General features: G+C 38.7%; 2 protein-coding genes across 2 annotated transcripts; both read right to left on the bottom strand.

The window, feature by feature from the left end:
• Window positions 1-621: 621 nt before the first annotated feature.
• Window positions 622-12,851, bottom strand: LOC139722889 (uncharacterized). Its single transcript, XM_071634170.1, has 12 exons — window positions 12,323-12,851; window positions 11,402-11,670; window positions 10,576-10,989; window positions 9,490-10,396; window positions 8,773-8,893; window positions 8,163-8,381; window positions 7,682-7,997; window positions 4,403-4,596; window positions 3,158-3,289; window positions 2,166-2,201; window positions 1,385-1,489; window positions 622-759 (listed from the first exon to the last, which is right to left on the bottom strand). Exons 2-12 carry the CDS (start codon window positions 11,598-11,600, stop codon window positions 622-624), a joined length of 2,781 nt encoding a protein of 926 aa, XP_071490271.1. The 5' UTR covers window positions 11,601-11,670; window positions 12,323-12,851.
• Window positions 12,852-20,826: 7,975 nt separating this feature from the next.
• On the bottom strand, window positions 20,827-25,501 carry LOC139722879 (uncharacterized). The gene is made up of 7 exons (XM_071634160.1): window positions 25,387-25,501; window positions 24,897-25,221; window positions 23,683-23,876; window positions 22,882-23,013; window positions 22,225-22,392; window positions 21,559-21,678; window positions 20,827-21,051 (listed from the first exon to the last, which is right to left on the bottom strand). Exons 1-7 carry the CDS (start codon window positions 25,429-25,431, stop codon window positions 20,914-20,916), a joined length of 1,122 nt encoding a protein of 373 aa, XP_071490261.1. The 5' UTR covers window positions 25,432-25,501; the 3' UTR covers window positions 20,827-20,913.
• Between the last annotated feature and the right edge of the window lie 2,365 nt (window positions 25,502-27,866).

The raw sequence follows: 27,866 nt of genomic DNA, 5'->3' as shown, positions 1-27,866 counted from the left end.
GCCTTTCTTTCGGGAGATACCAGAAAATATCGCCTGCACTGAAACCATATTGTTCTCAGCTTTGAATCAGGCAGTATTCTTTCAGTTTCGGCAATAATTTCTGATATCCTCCCTCAAGGCCAGATAATATTATATATTTAACAGTCTTATTTTTCTTCAGCATCAAAACATAATAACTGCAGAAAAAACTTTATACACATACTCCTTAGTTTCAAATTGACTTTAGTTTATATGAGATGTGTATGGAAGTATTTCAGATACTCTAACAGCTGACCATTTGGTTTTTTTTCTGATTAGGGAAATCTGTATTTTGGCAAGCAAAGGTACAACAGGTACTTTAGAAGTTCAGACAGAGCTAATAGATACTCGTACTCATTCAACATAGATATACACTTTATAGCACCATAGCATATACTTTGGCGATAGAACAGTAAATCCTTTTCAAACTTTGGGAACCTACTGGGTCACAGGAAAAAAAATCAACATAAGATTTTGTTACTTGTGAAAAATATGTGTAACATGAAACATGTAAGACCCCCGTGGATTCTTTGAAGGCTTTCGTAACACCCCTGATGTTTACTCTTCACGAACAACAGATGACATGGCATTTGTGAGGTGCATTTACTCTTCGCTGGCAACAGATGCCATGGCATTGGTGAGGTGCATTGTACTCACAGCCACCCAGCTCAGACAGCTCTTCCCACAATGCAACAGATGCTGGACCTTGTTGATGTCAAGTTTGTCTTCTTCATTGAATATCTGAACAAGTACAGACGGATGAGGGGAAAACAAAACAAAAACATGGGATCATCAACAAGTCCTTACGCAGAAAACATGCTCAAAGTTTTGTGTCAGTTGTAGAATCAACATCCATGCTTCAACTACAATGTACAATCACCCGAGGGCAAATTTCATTGCAATGTTCTTTAGTTTACAATACGTGAAAAGATGCAGATAGAGAACTGCAATACACAGGCCTACACCAGTGAGTTTGACCCACTGTGTGAAAATCCAACATTTGGCTAATTGAAAGCATAATAGGAATGGTACAATGTAACTATCATTATTAAATGCAATAAATAAATGTGTGAATATCGCACAAACCAAAATTTTGTTTTCCCTTCTCCGCCTGCATATTATTCAACTTATACAGGGTAGACCAAATTGATCTGATAGAATCTTGACATTACTGTACTTGCGTTGAGCACATTTCACCTCTGAAAACCAATTTGATACATAGCAGATTGGAGCCAGTACCTTTTACAGCTACAACGCACCATTCACAATCAGATGTTGATTTAGGGCAGAAGGAAGGTACTTTCATTATTCTTTTCCTTCCATTTGTTAAATTCATCTCTGTTCAATCTTACCCTGTGAAGGATACTGTGATATAGACGAGTCTGGTCCTGTGCTCTGAGAGGTTTGTCTTCCTGCTGCTGGGTGGGGCATTAGACAGGAAGATCTCCAGGTTTTCAAGCACAAACTCAGCCTGTTTGGGAAAAAAAATGAGACAAGTATCGCATTCATTAGGTGTTGCGACATACTCAACTGATTACCTCTGCAAGGAGGTTATGCTTTTGTTGGCATTGGTTTGTTTTCCTGTCTGTCTATTCTGCATATTAACTTCAAAAGTTTTTTGAACAGATTTGAATCAAATTTTCAGGAAGAATTGATGACACAAGTAACAGATGATTAATTTTGGTTACTAATCCAGATCACAGCTTGGTTCCAAGAACATGTTACACCTTTTTTGAGGATTCTTTGGCAAAAGTTGAGAAGAATTGCAGCTGCACATCCTTTAGGTGCATATACAGGTGTCCATACACTACATACAGGTTAAGAGCACAGTATAAAGCTATTAACGGTAAAGAAACTGTCTAGAAAGGATTCTTTAGGGTTTTTTCATTGGGAGAGAGGTCCATTTTAGCATATGCATTTACGGGTGGTGATGAGCTGCTTGGCAGAGGTCTGCATGCTTTTTCTAGCTACAAAATATCAAAATTCTTATTTCAAAGTAAGCAGTAATCAGGATGGTACAGTAAATCAATTGTCTCACCTCTGACAGAAAGTCAGCACTTTCTCTCATTATTCCCTGATTTTCTTAAGGAAAGGCGAAGGTCGTTTATCTCGGTTGTTATGGAAACAGATGAGGATGAGAGACTGACTGTGTCATCAGAATTTGACTCCTTGGTCTCGCATTTCTATGGTGCAGGAGGACAAGAAGTAAGACATGAGGTACAGGTGTGTGCAGATAACATGATAGAACTTGAGACTTACGTGCTCATAGTAATCTCTCTCTCTCTCTCTCAGCGTTTTTTTTTCTCCTTTTTTTCAGGGGTGGGGGGGGGGGGGAGCCTGCATACACTTTGATGCACTGCAAATTTCTTTCTCTCTTTTTTTGCATCATCACACAGAGCTGCCATAAATTATTCTTGTGACTGCAAATTTGGTTAATTTCCATCTCTTTGCATCCTGTTACTTCCTATATTCTTCTTGTACTGATCTTCAGGTTAATCTTTATACCCCCCCCCCCCGAGATCTCAGCCATCTGAGATGCCATCAGACAAAATTTGGCATGCGTGACACCCACACCCAATTCTTATGTATTTATTGTTTTCTGAATTTCTTACTCATTTCTGTTTTCAACTTGTTTTTTTTTTCCATGTTTTTCATAGGATAATGTCACTGACCACTTTTCTACAATAATTAGCATAAAATCAATCAATGAATCAAGTTTTTTATAACTTTTATGACAGGGCACTGTTTTTCATAGGAAATGTACACAAGATCACAAAATTGTGCCTGTTTGGAGGTGACATGCCACTACAAAAACGGATTGGCTTCAAAAAAGTATGCCCTGACGTTGCAAATTTGGACTCAACAGTTGCACGGGACTTGAACAAAGAAAGTCAAGAAGCCTCGCGACAAGGCCTTCTCGTGTTACAGAATTACAGCACAAAACGTTAAGGGGCGGATTCTGCTCCCCACCCCCCCCCCCCCCCACCTTTAGGGTTAAAATGAAATCAGAAAATAAATTTTGAGGGAAAAAAAAAACCCAGAGGCAATCAGGAGAGGAAGAGTAGGATGAGATGCGCCACATGAGATTTACAACCTTTGCGATTTGGAAAACATTACAAATCAAGAGATTCTGACATACCACTCTGGATGCAAGCCTCCTTGCTTTCCTGATTCTGCGATGACAGGCAAAGTGTGTTCTCTGCCTGTAATGTTCAGCAGCAAGTTCCACCGTGCTCTTGACCACTAAGTCAACAGGTATGATCTTGTAAACCTGCAGTTGATGAGACACAATAAATCTGCTGGTTACTCATTCGATATACTTTGTATCTGATACTTGAGTCAACTACCATACAGAATGTTACTGGTAACAATAGTAGGATATTCATGATAGCAACAATTATTGAAATCAATAAAATGTATAAATATGTATACATCAATAGATTAATAACAACGTAATGCTGATACTATTTATAGTGATAGATAAGCAATGACGAAGGTGATTATGATAATAATGATGACAATAACAATCATTAATATTATCATTAGTAGTAGTTGTAGTAGTAGTATTAGTAAAATCATTATCATTATCATTAGTATAATCATCATCACCATCATCACCATAATCAACATCAGAACAGTTGTCATAATAAGAGATGATTTTATTTACTAAGAGAAGCCCCTGAAATATCAGCACTGTCCCGTAGGAGCACTCTGCAATTATCATTTCCCTCTGAATTGCTATCAATTGACATCTACTTTTACCTGTAAGTGTACAGATAACACAGAGGGTCACTCTTGTCTTGTCCAAGAAATGTTCAACCTGGCAGGACCCATTCTCAAATCTTACATTCAAGAAGCATTAGCCTTATCCAGTCATTGTGCATTCCCCAAAGTGGGCCCAAAATAATGAAATGACTTCACAGAATAGTGTTTAAAAAAAGTCAAGAAAATTGACACAGAGTTTTGTTTTGTTTTGTTTTTTGTTTTGTTTTACATAGGGTTATAAAGGGCATAAGACAAAAATTTGCCAAGCTTCATGACTTTTATAATTTAGGACATTTGCAGAACTTTGTGTGTAAAAAAAAAAGGCAGCAAGTTGCCTATAGTAATATAAAGGATTTGCCCAATATTTCATCTCTTATCTGCATTTCAGTATGAAATATTGGGCTCGTAAGAATTCTTTTACAAAGCAATACATATTCATAAGTATGATTTCTGGCAATGGGCTAAAACCATTGGTGGGTTAGTAACTCTAGACTTTTTTGGAATATTTGCTCTACGTCAAAATGCCCTGGATGTGCCAATATGATTGTGCCAATGTCAGTTCTATCAGCCACACATTTGCAACGTCAAAATGAGTATGTGGAAAGAGTTTGGAATGTACCCGAGTCATCCAAATCTTCCCCTCACAGTGGTGGCCATAGTGGATCACTCTCTTCCCACAGTCCCAACAGAAGCCATGTCCACATTTGCAGAACATGAAGTAACAGCCATACTCCTTATAAATTGGATAGTAGCAATTTGGGCATCTCTTGGTTGGCACTACCACAGTGAGGTCATCACTGGATTGCTTCAAATCTAAATTGAAAATAGAGAGAGAGAGAAAAAAAAAAAAGAGGTTAACTTTTCGTTCCTAGCAAAGATGGTTTAATTAATCTTTGCAGATATCTGAAAGTAAGAAAGAATGCATGGAAAGGGTACATACAAAGGATATCTATTTGTGTCTGCCATGATGAAACATCAATGGTAGCTTTTGCCTACATCTCAAAAAAACAACATTATTTTCATTTTACCAGCACACTGAAAGAGCATTTGTATACCTCCTTTCAAAGGCTACTGGAATATTACTCTTCACTTCACAAATTGTTGTAATCTTCATATCCGACAATAACTGTACATGGATTTTTATCAAAACATTGAAAATTCAAACTTCACTGATGTGTAATTATACTAAAGTGGGTATTGAAAAAAAGGTAATCCAATTTTGGAGGGCTATTATTTTAAACTTGTCAGCTATGGAGAGTGCAACGATGGTTGTGAGGAAAGAGGAACTACATTGTATTCCTCTTTTCAGTGATACCTAAATGTGTTGACAGACGTTATGCATGACTGAGCACATGAACTTTAAAGACAACAATGACAAATTGCACTTTTTCCAAGTTTGCATGTTATTGTGAAGGAACAATGCATGTCTCACTACATGGAAGAGATCTGTCAGTGAAACTGGTCAAATGATTAGGCCAGCCTGCAGGTTCGTGTTTAGGGTTTCTTCTAACCTTTTATGGTTCATAACCTTCAACATGGTCACCTTGTTGATAACTTGGTCCTTCCTATAAACGTTAAATCATAATCCATTTTTCTCTCATCATTTTCAAGACATGGATTGTCGCTGCGAGCTATGTGTTGAATATGAACAGAGAAAATAGACTGTGTGGATTGGCCTCTGTGGGAGTGACCAAGTTATCGAACAGGTGGCCATGTTAAAGGTAGGGGATACCTTTTACAGACCTCCCAAAATGCAGCAAAACATTAAATATGAACCTCAGGCGACTTGCTTAGGCCACTGCTTAGAAATTTGGAAGTCAACAGTTATCTAAAATTTGAATAATGCACAAAACTCAACTGCTCAGTAGTTTTGTGTGTCAGCCACACTTAAGCCTTTTTGTTGCATTCTTCTGTATTTGTGATATATAAAAAACAAATCTAAAAGTACAAGAGCTGATGTAATAACATATAGAGTGTGTGGTAAGAATGTATATAGAAATGTTTGTAAGTGTTGATGAACTTTCTTCACAAAATATACATGATGGACACACATGCAGTACATGGGTCTGCAAAGGTAGCCTAGTAATGTACTGGAATTTACGGTGAGCCCCGAAAACAATTCAATTCAAAATCTAACCGTCAAAAAAATGTACTAAATGTTGCCTTCCACTTTCAATACTTTATGGGAGTTTCTAAAATGATATTCTCTTCAACATACCACTGTATTTATACAACTCTTCATTTAAGGCGTGCAAATGGGATTCCCTACCTTTAAAGGTTATGAACCATACCAAAATATTGAACTTTGCTTATTCTAAATTTATAAATCACAGAAATTATGTGGATGTCTGTTAGATCTCCTTGAAGGCATTTTTAAGTGTAAGTGTGAGCTTGTTTTTTCTTGTTCAATATATTATGTTTGTACAATGTATATTCGCATGTTTTTTATGAAATATTGTATATAATAATGTGCTTGGTATGAAACAAATAAAGAGTATGATAATAATGATAATGATGACAATAATAATAATAATAACAATGAATAATGAAATAATAATAATAACAACAATTAATAATAAAATAATAATAACAATAACAATAATAATAAAATGTGAGGAGAAACTCTTAACCCTAACTAGGCCGGGGGGGGGGGGGGGGTCTGAGGCCCCCCCTCGACGTTCCGCGTGATGTATCGCCATCGCAAAAAGCTATTGCCGCGACGTTTCATGACTTTTTTCTTTCGAGTCTCCCGCATCTTTTGACACCAAATTTGCGACGCCCGGGCGTGCGGTTCCGAAGTTACGCGTAAATATGTACATGCATGTCAGACCAAAAATTGCTCAAAAACGTTAATTCGTGTACAATTTCAATGCAAACTGTGCTTACTGGCAAATTTCATAAAAGCATGATTATTTGGGTGTTTTATTGATTAAAATCAATGAATAACATATTTTCTTGTTCGGAGCGATGTCGCGGACAAATTTCATCGTAAAAACAATGAAAAACATAAAGTCGAAAAAACAAAGAAATACATAAGAAATTCAAAAAAAACAATAAAATACTTAAGAATTTTTTCTGATATCACAATTTTTTTTAAATTACATTTGCTAAGGACACTAAAAAGAATATTCACACAAAAAATGTGCCTGTTTTGAGCTTTATTTTGTGATTTATGCCAATTAGTCTGATTTTATGCATCATCATGCATAAATTATTATAATTTAGCATAAATTATGATTTTTTGAAAAATTAACTTCATAGTATTTTAGATTACATCATAGGCAATGTGTGTGCCAATTTTCGTCGCGATCGCGCGGTCGACGGCCGAGATCTGGAGGGGGGGCCTGGGAGGCCCCCCCGGCTCTATCAACTACCTAAATAGCCCGGCCTAGTTAGGGTTAACACGAACCTGCATTCGAACAGGCTGGCCTATTTGGCCACTTTTATTGACAGATCTCATCCATGCAGTGAGACATGCATTGTTATTTCACAATAACACACAAACTTGGAAAAAGTGCAATTTGTCATTGTTGCCTTTTAAGTTCATGTGCTCAGTCATGCATGACATTTGTCAACATAATTAGGTACCAATGGAAAGAGGAAGAGTTTGTCTTTCCTCACAACCAAAATTGTGCTCTCCATAGCTGACAATTATGAAATAGTAGCCCTCTAAAATTGGTTTACCTTTTTTTGATACACCCTGTATTTTTTGCATCTACATAGCTGGTACCTTGGTATATGTTTGGGGAAAATACACCTTGAAGTCATACAATACCTTAAGTGCCTAATTCTCCATGAGACAAGGGACACCATCACACAGCAGTGAAGATTAATTTCCTATACCAATGACATTTGGTACAAGGAAATGAGAATTGGACAAACTTAATGGGCAACTCACGCAAGAGTTCGGTGGCCTTCTTACGGTACGCCTCTGCCTGCTCGCAAGACGCTGGCCAATGAGCTTCCTTCTTGCACTCAGAGCACCAGAATGAACCGCACTCGCAGGTGATTGGAATCATGCGCCCCTTGCCAACATCCGTTTTCTGACTGGCCACTGTGAGCAGACGACCGCATGATGGACTGGGGCACCACTGCAGCTCTGGCTGCAGCATGAGGGCAGTATTCACCTTGTTGGCTAGGTGACGAGCAAAGAATGTGGCTGGGAGGAATGACATCATGGTAACCTCATCCACAAGACTGGTGCACTGGTAACCCTGTCAAGAGTGAGAAGGAAAAATAATTAAAATCGACATCTCTACAGTTCAAACATTTGTTTGAGCCATAGTGGAAATGCTTGGCAAATGAAGGTATCATAATGTAGTACTGGGTTCTCTGAGTAAGGATAGATATTGGTATAGGAGAAGACTGGGAATACTTACTGGACAGGCAATTCTGAGGTCTCCCTGCTCCACCCTTGACATCATGTGACTGCTCCAGCACTGGTCACAAAACCAATGGCTACAGGCAGTCAGAGCGGTGCCAGGACAATTCTCACTCAGCTCCTCATAGCAGATGTTACAGTATCCACACTCACTGGATGATACAGATGGGGTACTGTCATCAGTCTCACAGTCTTCTGCATCTTTCTGCTGTAGAGCCTATGGATTTAAACAAAACAAACAAAACAAAAAGAAAAAACAAAGAGTATCTATCAAAGATTCACTATGGCAACTATGACAAACATGGCATGAAATCAGAGGGCAAACACGAAACAGTTTATCAGAAAACAGCCTGAGAGTTGAACATTATGTGTTCTGGAAACAGAAACTGCTTTTCATTAAAAAAAATGATAATTATAAAAAAATGAATATTTATATATATATATACACACAACATAATCACTCAAATAGGGTACTGTACCTGCCACAAAGCAGTTGCTTCTTTAGTACTATTAAGTATGTTGGTATCCATGGTATCAAAATTACCTTTGAGCATGATTAATAAGGTACCATTTTTTTTCTGTATTTCTGTATTCTGTTTTGTATTTACCTTCTGGACTGCCTTGTGTGGATTGGTGACATCATATCTCCAGCCTAGTGTAGACTGAGTGGTTTCCATGGCAAAAACTGGCTTACCAGCCAAAGAATAGCTTGACTTTTCAAACAAATATCTGCAAAGAGAAAATAGATGCTGATACTGATGTTTGGTGTTCAAAGATGAATTTCCAGGAGGCAGAAAACCATACTGAATGCACCACATACTGGCAAAGCAAAGTGAGGTATTAACCAGAATTAAGGACATTAAGCCTCAAAATACATGCAACATTTTATGAGATAATCAGGAATGGGTTATGTTTTATTCATGTTTACAAATCAATCTATTAGTTTGACTATTGAGATGTTTGTCTTCTGGTAACCATATGACAATTACAGCAGTGGAAATTTCATATGATAACATATTTGCATGAAATTTGAAATGAATTTTGACTGGCAGTGATTTCCACTGATTTCCACTGTCCTTGACAATTGTTTTCTCTACCTTTTTCTTTGATTTGAGATCTAAATATGCCACACACAAGCTTCATGGGTCATTGATACATAACTGGGGCACCAGTTTAAACATTTTAAAGAGTACCCTGTTGGCAAACTCAAGCAAATTTCTACCATATGCAGCTGCAGCGAAGCGTGTCTAAAGCCTTATCAAACAAAAAGGCAATGTTACAAACTACTTGTAGATGCTCTTTTAAGAATGGTTGAGAGTACTCACCTCTCTGCAGGTAATGCCGCTACTCCTGAGCTCACAGCACGGACCACATCTGAGATGCTGCAGACACCAAGACCAGTCAGGCACTCTGACAGCATCTCTCGGTCTTCAGTCACCCCACACAGCTTCACTCTGATGTCCTCTACCAGCCCGTCATCCTCTTTTACACTCAGCCATGGATCAAGCATACAGTCCACTATCAGAGAGACATGATGACTAGTCTGCAGGAGGCTACTGGCCAAGGCGTCTCTTTTGGCACTGGTCTGAAGATGGTCAATGATCGAGTCAGTGATGTTAATGGCAAATCGGCGAGGAGTGCACAGACCCTCAGTGTAGTTCTCACCAAAATTCCTGCTCAGTGCATTCAAGGCGATGCTAGTGGTCTCCACTGCCATATCAACACTCACTTTGATGCGAAGAGCAGCAAGTTCCTCCATTTCCTTTTTCTTTTTCAGCTCCTTTTCTTGCCTTTTTGCCTCCCTCTCTTCAGACTCCAGCCTCTCCTGTCTCCTCTCCTTCCTGGTTTTCTTCCTTGTTGACTTTGACACGTCATCAGTGAGCTGGGGTTCAACAATCACCATGACATCTTCCTTGTCAACAAGAAAGACTCGATCCTTGGTACCCAAGGTCTGCTTGCTTTCCTCCTGATGTACATCGCGATGCTTCTGGTCTCCAAGGCGATGAGTTTCCATCATTGCCTTGGTAACAAGGACTTCCAGGGCATCGGTGCACACCTGGTAGGGTTCTGCAGCTTTGGTCTCTTCTTGCCAGTACTGCTCCTCTTCTTCCTCCCACTCCTGGGTGAAGTCCTCATCAAACTCCCACTGTCTGTCAGAGTAGAACTCTTGCATACTGCACTGATGGAACTTCCGTGTTCTATTTCTGCTGTTTCTCTTTGGTTTTCCGCTATCTGTATTTGAGGAAAACAAATAAAGTGCTGATTATAAAACGGCTTTGATGAGCCTGAGCCTCAAGAGTAATCTAAAACATTCGAAAAATCAAATGCAAGTCCCCCAAATCATTGCAACTTTAGCATTTACGCACAAACACATGTACAATGTATGTACACAAACACACAACTACCCTTACCTGCAGGATTGCAGTACGTCTGGAAGGTTTGCCTGGGAGGAGCCAACGTAACATCATACCAGACAGTACTTGGAACACCATCCTCCTCATCATGATGTTTTCTCCTCCTTCTAGATCTCCATCTATTCTTCTTCCCAAAGTCATCATCATTTCCTATCACATCCCCAGTCTGCTGTCCTACAAAGGCATCGGTGGCAGCAGTGTATTTCTTCTTTGGAGACTTTGGGGCATCACTGACCGACGAGTCATAGACTCCTGTGATATTCCTCTGATCATGGCCCTGCTTCAGCATGTGGTGCTCCGTGATGATGCTGCGGTTGCCGTAGTATTCTTCTTCATCCCTAATTCCTTCTATCACCTCCCATCGCTTGGCTTTGTTGAGGGAGAAATGAATCCTTTTCTGCTCAGTATCGTCTAAAAACAAAAAATGAAAATGGTACAGTGCAGTTTACAATTTTCATTCCTTGAAAATAAAAAAGATTCACTATACACTTGGTTCCAAACTACCAGTCAAAAAGCGATTCATGCTGCATTTCAACAAAGAGACTAATATTTGAGCCCAGTGTCGACCGTAAATGAACACAAAATATGGTGGTGTAGAAGCTGGCTTTCATGTTAGCAAATGTTAACATCACACACACGAACTTTGCCATTTCAGAAAAAAAAAAGTAGCTTTATCTAGCTGGGTGAGTACATTCATCATACTGTGATAAAATGTCTTACAGTAGACAAGAGTAAAACAACACTAAAGTATGGTAACAATTTAGTCATACTGGAACAATACCATGAAACATGGTATACACTCAGCATTTTACAAACACATTACCTTTCATATTGAAAGAACCACTTTCCATTTGCCTCTTCACAGCAGCCTTGGCAGATTTCTTGACCTGATGGTCCTCACCATCAATCTTGGTCTTGACCACGATACTCTGCCTGCTGTAGAGTTGTTTGTAGGGGAAGGGCAGACGCCTGACATTGTGGCTGGTAGCAAGACCAAAGCGGGTTCCTTCTCTTCGTACCATGATTCTTTAGGTTCTCTAGGTTGCTTTACTTGTTGATTAAAAAGACTTGGACACCTGGTGTGTTTGTGCCCTGCAAATATAGACAGACGCATACAACATTATAACAATTAAAATAGATGATTCAAGTAGATTTGAAGGTATACATCAAGCAGGCATTTAAGTCTTCCTTCATTCCCAGAAAATAGCTGCAGCATTCTCAGCCATTTACCGTACTCATCAATCATCACTAGTAGTAGATCTATTAATCTCATTGGGGTGATGCTGATACCGGCATCAGTGACAACACTAGTTACCGGTATATGTTTATTTACAAGCAAGGGCCCTGTATATGTATATAAATGTTCCCTGGAAACTCCCACAATGTAATGATGGGGCTGGGCTATATGCCAAGGCTATCTGCATTTTAATTGCACCCACAACCCAAACACATTCATGTCGTTACTGGTTACAGCACCTCGGGTTACATTTGTCTGTATGTCTTCTGCAACTTCAGGCCAGGGATTTAGTACACAAATGGAGAGCCGCGCCGCCCTGTTGATTCTGAATCTTCGTTTGGACGTTGTCGTTGATGTAAGAACATTGTTTAGCCTATAGAACTCTAGCTAGGCCTACAGTTTGGACTATTTAATTCTATCTACCTAGGAATAAACTAACTTGTTATAGTTCTAACAACTAACGTTATAGTACTTATACATTCAAAACAGACTCTAATTTAGGCCTACCTCCTTTAATTTCTGTCGCCGATTGCTTTTTCAAGTTGTTGGTCGCTCTCTCCGGCACCACCTTCCTCCTTATCGCACTACTACTTAGTAGGCAGGCTTCCCTCGTTACTGTGCTTCATACTTTCTGATTTTACGGCAATTTTATACGCCATGGCATGGGCTGTTGCCTGTTGTTGTGGCTGTGTACTTGCTAGCTGTTGTGCAATACCACAAGACTTTGTTGACAGTTTAATTTTAGCACATGACGACATCCACATCCAGGTCTGGCCGCAATTGCAACCGCCGAGCCGACAAAGACCAGCCCGGCGCCCGAACGCGAAGCTCCCACGCACAGTAGAAACGTGACGTATCCCGCAGGAGTTCGGCCGACGATCCGCCTCCTGGCATGGCCTCTGCTCTTGCAGTGGGACGGAAAGCCCGGATCAAAGGTTAACTCGAACAAAAATAGCTGAACATTCGACCAAACACACGTCTGCACTTGAACTCCGAGCACTTAGTACAGTACTAGCAGTTGTCGAATGGAATGAATTTGTGAGGATGACTGGATATGAGAAATAATTGAATCGTTCATTGCCCTCTTCGAGAGATCATATTATTATAGTGCTCAGGGGTGGTGAAATGCATTGCATTGAATATCAATGGCTGCTTTTCAATACAGTGTTAGTCTGCCTCCCATACCCAAATGTGTTTTTGTTCTCTTTCGAGCGGGGCTATTTAGGCCCAGCTAGCCCTGTCTCTATGTGCTTCCCTAGTCGAAATGCATTTAGTATTTGATATGTTTTTCAAAGTATGCATTTAGTATTTGAAATGTTTTCCAAAGTATCCCATTCCAGTTTGATCATCATAGACATTATTATCTTCATCATCATTTATCACTCGCCTGTATAGGCCCCTAGATATATAGTCATTTCTAATAATTATTCCTATTCTTCTTTGTTCACACACATTACACCTGGATACCTTCTTTTACACTGGATACACTGTACCTTCTTTTGCACTTTTACGAGAATTGGCATGTATAATCAACATAATTATTTGTTTTCACATCTTCAATGTCATTACACAATATTGTAATCACTATATTTATGATATTTGTAAATTGTTTCACAAAATGACTGATTGTGATTATTGATGGTCGTTCTGTACAACATCCTAGTCACTTGTCACATATCTGTCACTCTGCTCACGATTCACTTTCTTTTTAATTCCCATTACTTTAAAAGTGATAACAAAACAGGAATTGGTGATATTATGCTGAAAATATGTATATGTGGTAGGAATGCAGTCCTTTGAACTGTATGTCTATGTACCGCGGGTACAGTGTATAACAATATGAAGTCAAAATACATGCATGTATGTAAATATACTCCACATCATGCAGGTATAAAAGAGAAAATATTTCGTCATTGTCGAAAGGCCCCTAATTGTATAGGTTGCCATATGTACAATGCTCTTGAAAGAAGGGAAAGATATTCACCAGATTTGGAATTTGACTTAAGCTAGTGTAGATAAATTCTTCTCTTATCCATTTTTAACCATACTCTGTGTCACAATGAATTTCATAGCAGGTGATTATTTTGATTATAACCTTTCAATGACTGTCATAATCTTGTTTGCACATGCAGATAATACAATGTACATGTAGTTCACTCCCGTTAAACCAGACCCATATGTTATGATGAAAATCTCTTTAGGATAAGGTATACATTCAGGTTTTAAAGATTACTACGGTGTATATAATAATAATAATAATAATAATAATAAGTACAGCATTTGTAATGCCCCTTCGATCTAGTATCCTATTCTGAGGCGCAGAGGGACGTAATTATGAAAAGAATAACGTACATCGTAGTCATAATTGTACATAAGAAGGTTGAAAAAGAAGAAAGAGATAGGTAGAGATATACACACCAATGAACAATTCGTTGAAAATTCAATCGAAACAAGATGCGAACATATGTGATTTCAAAAGCTTTTTATATGTTTCAATGGTCTCTGCTGATCGGATCCTCAGTGGAAGAGCGTTCCAGAGAGATGGGGCTGCAGAAACAAAGGCTTTTTCTCCGAGAGTCGAGATTGTTCTTTTAACTGTTAATTGTTTACTATTACATGATTACTATTATATATCTATCTTTATATACTTTTTACTGAATTCAGCTAAAATGAAATCTTGATACAACAAAAGAAAACTACCTGGCCTGAGTACTTTGCTGTAACTGACGCTGCCTTTTTCATTTATCTCTGGAGACCACCAGCAACAACAGCTACAATATCCTATCACAATCATTTCGCATGAAAAGGTATGAATCATGATAAGAGCCAACTTAATCCTCGCCAGATGCACACTATTATACCATGTACAGCATTATTTCGTGAATGATACCAGAAACCTGCCTTTCACTAGTATATGTTACAGTGAACATTCATACACACACAGGCTGTTGGAAAGTGTCTGAATTGCTACTTCAGATTCCTCAGTGCTCACTTGAAATTTTGATGTATGAATGAATTTCTTTTCTCTCCAAGAAATCACATAAAGGAGGAGTTTAGGCTCCAATTAAAATTGATTTCTCATATACGGTGTACAGTGGAAACTTGATATTGCATTAAGAGATCTGATATAACAAACTAATTTCTCCGGTCCCAAGGGATGCATTTCCTTTGTTTTTTATTATTTATTGCAAGCTGATATAACAAAATATCTGATATAAAGAACAAACTGTCTTGGTCCTAATGATTTTGTTATACACGTACTGAGTTTTCACTGTAGCAGTTTTCTGGTCAAAGGTAGATACTGTATAAGCTTTCAAAAAAATGTATACATGTACATTAAGATGTATAATTGCATAGATATACAGCTAGAGAGATATACACTGTGTATATATATATATATATATATATATATAAGTCCAAACATGTTGAGAATTCACGTATTGGCTCCAATTTAACGAAGAATAAACCGGTAATGCAATATTTCGCCAATATAGAGTTCAATAAACTCTATATTGGCGAAATATTGCATTACCGGTTTATTCTTCGTTATATATATATATATATATATATATATATATATATATACAGACAAACAGATAGATAGATTGATAGATAGATAGATAGATAGATAGACCAATAGATAGAGATGAGAGTGTGCTGCAGATATTTCTGTATCTCAATCTGTCTTCCATCTGCTGATTATCTCTTAGATAAGCTTGTACACTCATACATAAACTAATACATTTGTATATATAAACCCTTCAAAAAACTACACCTCATGCTTACACACACATACAAAGAGGAAACCAATTTAAACAACACATGCAAATGAATGATATCACAGAAAATCCAAATTCCAATGAAGCAATGCAAAAACGTTGTACATGAATTTTACTGTATGTTTATTTCAAAATTCATCTATTGTGGTAAATTCAGCTGTCATGTTTGAACAATACAACTGTATATACATATACATTTCCAAGTGAGTCACAGCTTTCATATTTCAGTTGGTACATGTAACAGTAAAATGCCAAGCTCGTAGATGCTAGATCCCAACAATTTCCACGTATATAACCAGGGCTCGACACTAACGGTGGCCCGGTGGCCCGAGGCCAGCCAGAGACGCACGTCGGGCCACCCAAATTTCAGAAATGAAGAATTTGGTGGCCTGATCGCGCCACCAAAAATAAAAGTTAGTGTGGAGCCCTGATATAACACACACAAAAATGGTTACACTACAGAGAGAACTGCAGCACAGTTATCTTTGTGACATGTTTTACTTCCCTATAAATCACTCTTCTCCAAATTCTGAGCAATCAAAAATATGAGTTTTTTTTTATGTATAGAACTAACTCCACATCAAGGCAATTTTTATTCTTTTTTTTATGGCATTTCCCCCCATTAAATCCATGAAACTATAAAAAAAATTTCTGCCATTTATATGGAAAGTTTGTGTTGAAAAACATTCCTGATCAGGTCATTCAGTTGCTAATATTGATGCAGCTAGTCGCTGTTCCACAGTGGCAAAGTAATGTAGTCTACCCTCAATAAGTTCTTATTGAACTGCTCTTATCTCGTGAAAATAAAGAGGCCGTGAATTCCCTATCTCCCTCTCCCTCTCTCTCTCTCTCACACACACACACACACACACACATACACATAAAATCATTCCTTGGCCAAATTGGTTCTCAGCTTCTTGCATAGAATTGCTAGCAGGCAGGCACACACAGAAATCGAAGCCAGCAAAACTGTCAAGGCAGAGGTCACAAGTCCTGCTACTGAGCTTGCCTACGAGTCTAAATTCAAAACTGATAAACCCTCAAAAACTCTCTGAATACATTTGTGGTTTAACCATAGACTCATTATTCATTCTTGGCTTTTTATTTTGGGTTTTTCAGCAAAGCAAGGGTCACTGGTAAAGGTCGACATAATATAATTCAGGTATACCTTCAAGAACAAATTTTGGGCAAGATCTATCACATAATACATTTCCATTCCCAAAACAACATTATGGCCTTTCGTTGGTAGGGTGACAAAACCTCGTATCTCAATATTTGGTGAAAATGAGTTTTCTTCATTATATTGAAGCTAGGAACCATTACTACGTAATTCCCAATCCTTATATGCCCATCTGCAAAAATAAGGTCACAAATGATAAATAAAAGTTGGCTGTTTCCATTGACTTACATGTCAGGCCCGTAGCCAGGGGGGGTGCGTCGGGTGCGTACGCACCCCCCCAAATTCTGAAAGGTCCACTTTTTCATAATAACGGTTTTTAGCAATTCTCAAGATAACAATCCAAATAAATATAAAGACACATTATATGCTACGTAAATGTGGAAGAGTACGTTTAACAATGTTAAAAATAATTGTACGAAACCCTTTTGTTGTATGAACCATCGGATCGTCCCCATGCACACAAACACAAATGTTATGTATCAATTTGTGCGAGCTATTATTATATTGGCACTGCATGCCATGGCCCTTGGCGCGTGTGACCGGTGTTTTTTTTTTCCACTGGCCGCCCGAGTACGTGCGATTCGTGGATGACATTAAGGTTGACACTTGCATTTTTTCACAGGTACAGAGGTAAGTGGATGAAAATCTAATAGCCTCAAGTTTACATATAAATTATGATAAAAATTAAAGAAATTCCTCGAAATTACTATAATCGAAAACCTGATACATTTTATATCTACGTCTCACAAAGATATAGTACATGTACATATAAGTACATGTTGGCATGATAATGCCTGGGGATAGATTATTATGTCAACTATTTTCCATTATGAATGCATGCTCCAATCAAATTGTGAAAAGGTGGTCATGAATTAGCATTTCTTACGAACGATCAGGAGAGACGAAACAAAATGAAAGGCCTGTCTTACTCCAGTTCTCTATTAGTTATACATTTTCTCATGTTGTGACAGTTCGATTGGTTCTCATTTTGAAGTGAGCCAAAACCTAAGAACATTCTCACTTATAATTTCCAAAGAGTATTATGCAGGCACGCAAACTCAATTTAGTTGTATTTCATTTAAATGTAATGGGTAAGAGGGTATGAGAGAGAATGCTGAGCTATGAAGTAAAATGGTAAAGTAAAAAGTTTGTCAGATAGTATTACAAAAGCCTGAATATTGCAAGAGCTCCGGAGTAAAAACAGTCAGGGAAAAACCCTATGTATGATAACATTGTGAGAGCGTTAGACTGCATTGTGACGCGTCGTTATTTAATTTACATTCTTTATTCATCTTTTTCATAAAAAACACAGGTAATGAGCCGGATTGGGTTAAAATTCTTACTTACAGCTTTGTAGAAGTCTGAGTCAACAGTATCACACAGTACTTCAAGACGTATTAGTACAAACGATTTCTTGAGCCTGCACCGTTTCAGGCTCTGTTCTGGATACGGCGGTAGAAACTCATTCTTTTTTGTTGTTTATTTTATCATTATTTACTAATCTCTTTTCTAACTTACAGGTAGCGGATTTCTTTGCAGGCCAAATTCGGAAATGTACTGTTGATTATTACTTATACATTTTCTCATGTTGTGACAGTTCTATTGGTTCTCATTTTAAAGTGAGCCAAAACCTAAGAACATTCTCACTTATAATTTCCAAAGAGTATTATGCAGGCACGCAAACTCATTTTAGTTGTATTTCATTTAAATGTAATGGGTAAGAGGGTATGAGAGAGAATGGAAAGTGCTGAGCTATGAAGTAAAATGGTAAAGTAAAAAGTTTGTCAGATAGTATTACAAAAGAAACTCATTCTTTTTTGTTTGTTTATTTTATCATTATTTACTTATCTCTCTTCTAACTTAAAGGTAGTGGATCTCTTTGCAGCCCAAATTCGAAAATGCTTAGAGACAGCTAGTAACCAAATATGCTACTATAATTACTTTAATAAATAAGAAATAACCATTCCAGTATGTATCTTAGTGTGCACAGTAAGACAGATCAAATCAAATAGGATAACATCTGAGCACTAAGCCTGAGGTCTGAATTTGCACTCAACTTCTTCCAATGGCTAACGGATGTTTAATTTTTGAATTTCACTGACCTCCAAATTTCACAAAGAAAACCTTCTTAGCATGATGGTTAATATGACATTTGACTGATATTGGAGATGTTTGCGAATCGGATCTACTACCTTTAATATTATTAAATCTAAAATGATTATTTGAAAGTTCGGAAATGCTGGAAATATCCTACCACAAGGAGGCAAAATATAAATGGTTCACATTTACAATTCATTTTGTTTTAAAAATTTTCTTATTTATTTTCGTTTTTGACAAACTCGCATACCAACGGCTGATATACTGTATAGTAAAGTGAATGTTTCATCTTCCAAACAGCATCCAATGGGATGGAAAACTCCAACTGAAAGGTGGACACCGTGACCATACTCGCTAAAGAAAACGCGTAATAGGGGTCGTTTTTTCTCACGGATTAGATGGAAAGTGTGATGTACGAGCGTATATAATCAAAGGGTATCAAAAAGGCCGAAATTTGGGAAAATGGTATATTGTTCAATCATGATGAAGTACTTCTTTAGGGTGCAGGAAACATTTAAGGAATACTTGTTTTTAAGGCCCAAAAAAATCATATGATCATTACTCGTTTAGGGGCCATTTTGAAAGTCCATGTATGAGCATGGTGTCCACCTTTTAATTGTCGCTACCCCTCCCGGGACAGTATCAAAGGACCGTTTTGTTAATTAACGCAATCCCCCCTTCCTTTAAAAATCCTGGCTTCAGGCCTGCTAACGCGGGTATACAATAGAAAAAATAAAAGTTAAAACAACACCAGGAAAATCACTATTCTCAATTTTGCGGCGCGCTACGCGCGCAGAGTCTCGAACACAATTAAACTTTGCAACTTCCTGGCAAAATGAGTTTTTACTATTTCCTAGATGAAATACCGTAACGCAATTGCATGCAACAGACAAAAATACAAATTTCCTCGATACTTTAAAACGTCATTAAAACAGTCAAAATTCACAATTTGCGGCGCGCTTCGCGCGCAAATTCTTATACAACTTTTGTAGTTCGGTCGTCCAAAGAATATATATATATATATATATATATATATATATATATATAATTGTGTGTGTGTGTGTGTGTGTGTGTGTGTGTGTGTGTGTGTGTCATCATTGGTATTGGTACCGAAGGTCCATTTTTTTAGTGACCGCACCCCCCCTTGAAAAATCCTGGCTACGGGCCTGCGTGTTATGGCAGCCATGTTTTTTAGCTCTCCTGAACATTTGACATTTTTGAGATACGAGGTTTTGTCACCCCACCAACGCTTTGTATGTGTTATATCGCCAGTATATGATAAAAGAAAAATTTGGGAATGACATTGAGAAAAAGGGATTGTGTCTTTACAGTACATCAATTGGAGAAAATGATCCATGTGAAGACAAAATAGCTTTGTTTGATCACCCCACTGGTTCTACGATTCACTAATCCCATGATTGTAATATCATACCAGACAAATGCTTCTTAAGCTTTCTTACCTATTTGACAAAAAATCAATTAAGATTCACCCTATTGAATATGAATGAATAGCAGTCTTACTTTTCTTTGAAATCGAAGCATAAAGACTTTTGTTTCAAATTGACTTTAGTGTATACATGAGTCGTGTATGAAAGTATTTCAGACACACTTACTGCTGACATTTTTATTTCCTTATCTGATTTAAGTATGTCCGTAAACAAAGGCACAACAGGTTCATTTGACGTTCAGACAAAGCTAATGGATACTTATTCAACATAATTATTCATCCACAGTCATCGGCACCAAAGCATACACTTTGACACAGCCACAAAAAAAAAAGGAGTAGCTCAAATAGAAGAGATGTATTTTTTTAAACAATTTGGAAACTTACTGGATCAGAGACAAAAATCAAAATATGACTTTGTAATTATTTATGTGTGTAAAACCACATGAAACCCAGAAAAAAAAAAAACCTCCAAAATCCTTGAAGGCTTTCATAACACCTTTCACATTTACTCTACGCTGACAATGGATGCCATAGCATTGTTGAGGTGCATTTACTGTTCGCTGGCAATGTATGCCATTGCAATGGTGAGGTGCATTTACTCTTCACTGGCATTGGATGCCATTACATTGGTGAGGTGCACTGCACTCAGAGCCACCCAGCTCAGACAGCTCTTCCCACAATGCAACAGATGCTGGACCTTGTTGATGTCAAGTTTGTCTTCTTCATTGAATATCTGTACAAGTGGAGAGGGGCAAAAAAACAAATACACAGAATCACAAACAAGTCCTTGCACAGAAAATACGCACAAACTCAACATTCAACAGAGAACTGCAATTACATAGGGGGACTACAGTGGTGAGTTAGACCGACCTTGTGCAAGTCAAGTTAATATTTGGTTCAGTGAAAGCTTAACAGGAGAGCTAACTATGCAATGGATCAATATATGAATATCACATAACACAAAATTTTGTTTTCATTTTTCCACAAACACACAGGTATTAAATTCATACAAGGATGGCCAAATTCATTAATACATGTTCGATGTAGAATCCTGACTGGTGTACCTGCATTGAGCATATTTCACTCAGAAACCCAAAATATACCTTGTTAGTTGGAGACATCTTTTACAGCTACAAATCATACTGGCATACATTATGTTGTTTTATTGTGAGGGTATGAAGGGACTATCCATTTTCTGTATTCCTTTCCATTCATTAAATTCATTTCTTTTCAATCTTACCCTGTGTAGGATATCTGTGATATAGATGAGTCTGGTCCTGTGCTCTGAGAGGTTTGTCTTCCTGCTGCTGGGTGGGGCATTAGACAGGAAGATCTCCAGGTTTTCGAGTACAAACTCAGCCTGTTTGGAAAAAAATGAGATGTGAATCACATGTGTCAGATCATCTGACATTACTCAACTGATTACATCTGCCAAAGTTATGCTTCCATTGGCATTGGTTTTGTCTACTCCAAAAAGTTATGAATAGATATTAATTACATTTTCGAGTAAAGTTGATGACACAAGGAACAGATGATTTGAATTTTGGTACTAATCCGGATCACCATCTGGATCCGAGAATAAATTTACAATCTTTTAAAGGATTCTTTGGGCAAACATTGTGGAAATTCAGGCTGCACATCCTTGAGGTGCACATACGCACACTGAATACGTGCTCAAGGCACAGCAAGAAGCTATCTAAAGGTAGAAACACTGTACTAACTAGAAAGGTTTTTTATCATTGGGAAAGAGGGCCATTTTAGCACAAGTGTTTATGTGTGGAAATGAGCTGCTTGGCAGAGGTCTGCACTCACAGAGTGCTTTTCAATGCACAAAATGTTTCATTTCAAATTTCTTCTTTCAAAGTACGCAGTAGTCAGCAAAGGTAAAGGACATCAATTGTCTCACCTCTGACAGAAAGTCGGCACTTTCTTTCAAAATCCCCCTGATCTTCTGGAGGAAAGGCGAGGGTCGTCTATCTCTGGTTGTTATGGAAACAGATGAGGATGACGATGACGATGAGGATGAGAGACTGACTGTGTCATCAGAATCTGACTCCTCCTTGCTCTCACATTTCTGTGGTGCAGGAAGATGAGAAGTAAGACATGAGGTATGACATAGCACGATGATTAGAACTCGAGACTGACATACTCACACAGTAATCTCTCTCATGTGTGTGTGTGTTTTGTTTTGTTGTTGTTGGGTTTTTGTTTTTTTTTTGGGGGGGGGGAACCTGCAGAACCAACAGACATATAGACGCACATTATTTTTTTGTCTCTTTTTGGTGCCACAATACGGAGCTGTGGTCAGTTATTTGTTTGTTTGTTTGTTCTGCTGCAAATTTGGTTGAATTTCACCTCAATCAATGTTGTTTCAACCTGTATTCTTCATGTCATTCTTTATACTGCCTAGAGACATTTGTTTCAAAATTAAATCAGGAAGGTAATTTGTAAGGGGAAAAAAAGTGAAGCAATTACGAGATGAAGAGCAGGATGAGATGTGCCACATGAGATTTACAACCGTTGAGATCAAGAAACCATTACAAATCAAGAGATTCTGACATACCACTCTGGATGCAAGCTTCCTTGCTTTCCTGATTCTGCGATGACAGGCAAAGTGTGTTCTCTGCTTGTAATGTCCAGCAGCCAGTTCCACTGTGCTCTTGACCACTAAGTCAACCGGTCTGATCGTGTATACCTGCAGTTGATGAGGTACAACAAAACACCAGGTGGTCACTTATAATGTCATTGCCAACACACATCCACCTGACAACAAGCCTGGTATTTGGTAATGTTAACAAAGCAACAACAACAACAAAAGTTTGTTGATGCATTCAAAGCAAAACATAAGATTGGATGCTTCCCCAAGTGTTGGTTGATCAGTGGACCAGTCTGGGCAAGTTCATCTTGTGTTTATAAAACAAATTCCATAAATTGTCGGGAAAGCTTATGCATTGTGTCACTTTGAAAAGGATTATTAAGTGCATAACCAAGTGAGACAAAAGAGAGGTCATTTGTAGTAATAATGTGCACATGACATAGTTGTGAACTGGCTTATTCAAGTCATTTGCACAATCAATCATGCAAACACAAGAAAGCTAGTTGCCTACAGCAAGATGATAAAAATCGCAAAATATTTCATCTCTGGTCTGCATGCCACAGAGTGAAAACATCAAGCTTGCAAGAATTCAGCAACAAAAATACATAAAAATGGCTTCTGGCAAATTGGCTAAAGGAATCATGGGCGTGTTATCTGAGATTTTTTGGAACATTTTCTTTAAGTCAAAATGCCCTGGCCAATATTAAGCGTATCAGTCGCAAAATGCAAATGTCAAAATGAGTATTTAGAAAGAGTTTTGTAATGTACCTGAGTGCTCCAAATCTTCCTCACACAGCGGTGACGGTAGTGATCTGCTTTTTCTCCACAGTCCCAACAGAATTGATGTCCACATTTGCATTGCATGAAGTAACAGCCATATTCCTTCTCAATGGGATAATAGCAATTAGGGCATCTCTTGGTTGGCACACGCACAGTGAGGTCGCCATTGAGAGGCCTCGAACCTAAAGAGACAATAGAGAGAGACAAAAAAAAAAGGCACAACATAAGGTTAATTCTCCTTTTGTTAGAAGCAATGGTGATTTAAGCTTTGCAGAAACTTGAAATGAAGAAAATATGATTGAAAAGAGAGCATAAAAAGTATATTTGTATTCTGATTTAACATCTATTAGTATTTTTCACCCCCTCTGGAACTCTTTTGAGTTTGGGAAACAAGTCATGCAAGTTTCATTTTCCCACCAAAAACAAAGATATACCCCTGTTACACATACGAAGAAGCTAACGCAAGGCCGCCCTTGGACAAGCCTAACGTCAGCTTCCTTTTGTATGTGTCAACAGTCACACAAATCTTGGGCCAGTATCGGGTTGACTTTATTTCAGGCCACCTCTTCAGGTGGTCTGAGGCTGGCCAGCTTTGTGAAAATGGCATCCAGCCCGAGGCCATTTTTCACAGCTGCGCTATTGACTAGTCACATGACCTTATGCAGAGGGGCCATGTGAACCATAGTATTATGTCCAAACCATATACATGTAAAACGCTGTTGTGCTTTTGCTTGAGTTGGCCCAAAGTTCATGTGTAGAATAGCTCACAAAGCGGCCTCAGGTTGGCTACAAAAAGCAGGCCTTGAGCAACCTTTCATGTGTAACAGGGGTCAAAGTGCATTTGGCTTTAAAGCTCCTTCAGAGGGCAAGGGAAATATTACTCTAAGCATCACATATTGTTGTAGACTTCACATCCAGCTATGACAGCTCAAAATTTTATCAAAACCTTGAAAATTCACATCTTTTGCATAAGTTATCCCATGTAACTTCAACTTCACTATCAAATGTGTTTTGCTACTATTTCTGCATCCACTGTATGCACACATTTCAGGTTAATTTCAACTGATCTCATGCAATAGCTTAATTGCCTTGTTCTCAGTGAGCCAAGGGACATCATCACACAGTAGTGAAAGATTAATTTGCAATGCCAATAACATTTGATACTTAAGTGAATGAGAATCAGACAAACTTAGTCAACTCACGCAGAAGTTTGGCGGCCTTCTTGCGGTACACCTCTGCCTGCTTACAAGAGGCTGGCCAATGAGCTTCCTTCTTGCACTCGGAGCACCAGAATGAGCCGCACTCACAGCTGATTGGAACCACGCCTCTCTTGCCGACACTGCCAACATCTGTTTTCTGACTGGCCACTGTGAGCAGACGACCGCATGATGGACTGGGGCACCACTGCAGCTCTGGCTGCAGCATGAGGGCAGTATTCACCTTGTTTGCTAGGTGACGAGCAAAGAATGTGGCTGGGAGGAATGACATCATGGTAACCTCATCCACAAGACTGGTGCACTGGTAACCCTGTCAAGAGTGAGAAGGAAAAATAATTAAAATCTACATCTATACAGTTCAAACATTTGTTTGAGCCATGGTGGAAATGCTTGGCAAATGAAGGTATCATAATGTAGTACTGGGTTCTCTGAGTAAGGATAGATATTGGTATAGGAGAAGACTGGGAATACTTACTGGACAGGCAATTCTGAGGTCTCCCTGCTCCACCCTTGACATCATGTGACTGCTCCAGCACTGGTCACAAAACCAATGGCTACAGGCAGTCAGAGCGGTGCCAGGACAATTCTCACTCAGCTCCTCATAGCAGATGTTACAGTATCCACACTCACTGGATGATACAGATGGGGTACTGTCATCAGTCTCACAGTCTTCTGCATCTTTCTGCTGTAGAGCCTATGGATTTAAACAAAACAAACAAAACAAAAAGAAAAAAACAAAGAGTATCTATCAAAGATTCACTATGGCAACTATGACAAACATGGCATGAAATCAGAGGGCAAACACGAAACAGTTTATCAGAAAACAGCCTGAGAGTTGAACATTATGTGTGCTGGAAACAGAAACTGCTTTTCATTAAAAAAAATGATAATTATAAAAAAATGAATATTTATATATATATACACACAACATAATCACTCAAATAGGGTACTGTACCTGCCACAAAGCAGTTGCTTCTTTAGTACTATTAAGTATGTTGGTATCCATGGTATCAAAATTACCTTTGAGCATGATTAATAAGGTACCATTTTTTTCTGTATTTCTGTATTCTGTTTTGTATTTACCTTCTGGACTGCCTTGTGTGGATTGGTGACATCATACCTCCAGCCTAGTGTAGACTGAGTGGTTTCCATGGCAAAAACTGGCTTACCAGCCAAAGAATAGCTTGATTTTTCAAACAAATATCTGCAAAGAGAAAATAGATGCTGATACTGATGTTTGGTGTTCAAAGATGAATTTCCAGGAGGCAGAAAACCATACTGAATGCACCACATACTGGCAAAGCAAAGTGAGGTATTAACCAGAATTAAGGACATTAAGCCTCAAAATACATGCAACATTTTATGAGATAATCAGGAATGGGTTATGTTTTATTCATGTTTACAAATTAATCTATTAGTTTGACTATTGAGATGTTTGTCTTCTGGTAACCATATGACAATTACAGCAGTGGAAATTTCATATGATAACATATTTGCATGAAATTTGAAATGAATTTTGGCTGGCAGTGATTTCCACTGATTTCCACTGTCCTTGACAATTGTTTTCTCTACCTTTTTCTTTGATTTGAGATCTAAATATGCCACACACAAGCTTCATGGGTCATTGATACATAACTGGGGCACCAGTTTAAACATTTTAAAGAGTACCCTGTTGGCAAACTCAAGCAAATTTCTACCATATGCAGCTGCAGCGAAGCGTGTCTAAAGCCTTATCAAACAAAAAGGCAATGTTACAAACTACTTGTAGATGCTCTTTTAAGAATGGTTGACAGAACTCACCTCTCTGCAGGCAATGCCGCTACTCCTGAGCTCACAGCATGGACCACATCTGAGATGCTGCAGACACCAAGACCAGTCAGGCACTCTGACAGCATCTCTCGGTCTTCAGTCACCCCACACAGCTTCACTCTGATGTCCTCTACCAGACTGTCATCCTCTTTTACACTCAGCCATGGATCAAGCATGCAGTCCACGATCAGAGAGACATGATGACCAGCCTGCAGGAGACTACTGGCCAAGACTTCACCTTTGGCACTGGTCTGAAGACGGTCAATGATCGAGTCAGTGATGTTGATGGCAAATCGGCGAGGAGTGCACAGACCCTCGGTGTAGTTCTCACCAAAATTCCCGCTCAGTGCATCCAAGGCAATGCTGGTGGTTTCCACTGCCACATCAACACTTGCTTTGATGCGAAGGGCAGCAAGTTCCTCCATTTTCTTTTTCTCTTCTATCTCGTTCAGTTGCCTTTTTGTCTCCTTCTCAGCCTCCAGTCTCTCTTGCCTCCTCTCCTTCCTGGTTTTCTTCCTTGTTGACTTCGACACGTCATCAGTGAGCTGAGGTTCAACAATTACCATGACATCTTCCTTGTCAACAAGAAAGACTCGATCCTTGGTACCCAAGGTCTGCTGGCTTTCCTCCTGATGTACATCGCGATGCTTCTGGTCTCCAAGGCGATGAGTTTCCATCATTGCCTTGGTAACAAGGACTTCCAGGGCATCGGTGCACGCCTGGTAGGGTTCTGCAACTTTGGTCTCTTCTTGCCAGTACTGCTCCTCTTCTTCCTCCCAGTCCTGGGTGAAGTCCTCATCAAACTCCCACTGTCTGTCTGAGTAGAACTCTTGCATACTGCACTGATGGAACTTCCGTGTTCTATTTCTGCTGTTTCTCTTTGGTTTTCCGCTATCTGTATTTGAGGAAAACGAATAAAGTGCTGATTATAAAACGGCTTTGATGAGCCTGAGCCTCAAGAGTAATCTAAAACATTCGAAAAATCAAATGCAAGTCCCCCAAATCATTTGCAAGTCCCCCAAATCATTTGCAACTTTAGCATTTACGCACAAACACATGTACAATGTGTACACAAACACACAACTACCCTTACCTGCAGGATTGCAGTATGTCTGGAAGGTTTGCCTGGGAGGAGCCAATGTAACA

This window comes from Diadema antillarum, unplaced genomic scaffold (assembly GCF_040938485.1).
Source record: "Diadema antillarum isolate AM-2024a unplaced genomic scaffold, OU_Dant_1.0 scf00000176, whole genome shotgun sequence".
Taxonomy (NCBI): domain Eukaryota; kingdom Metazoa; phylum Echinodermata; class Echinoidea; order Diadematoida; family Diadematidae; genus Diadema; species Diadema antillarum.
Note: the sequence above shows the minus strand (reverse complement) of the source record. Positions and strands in the feature narration are given on the sequence as shown.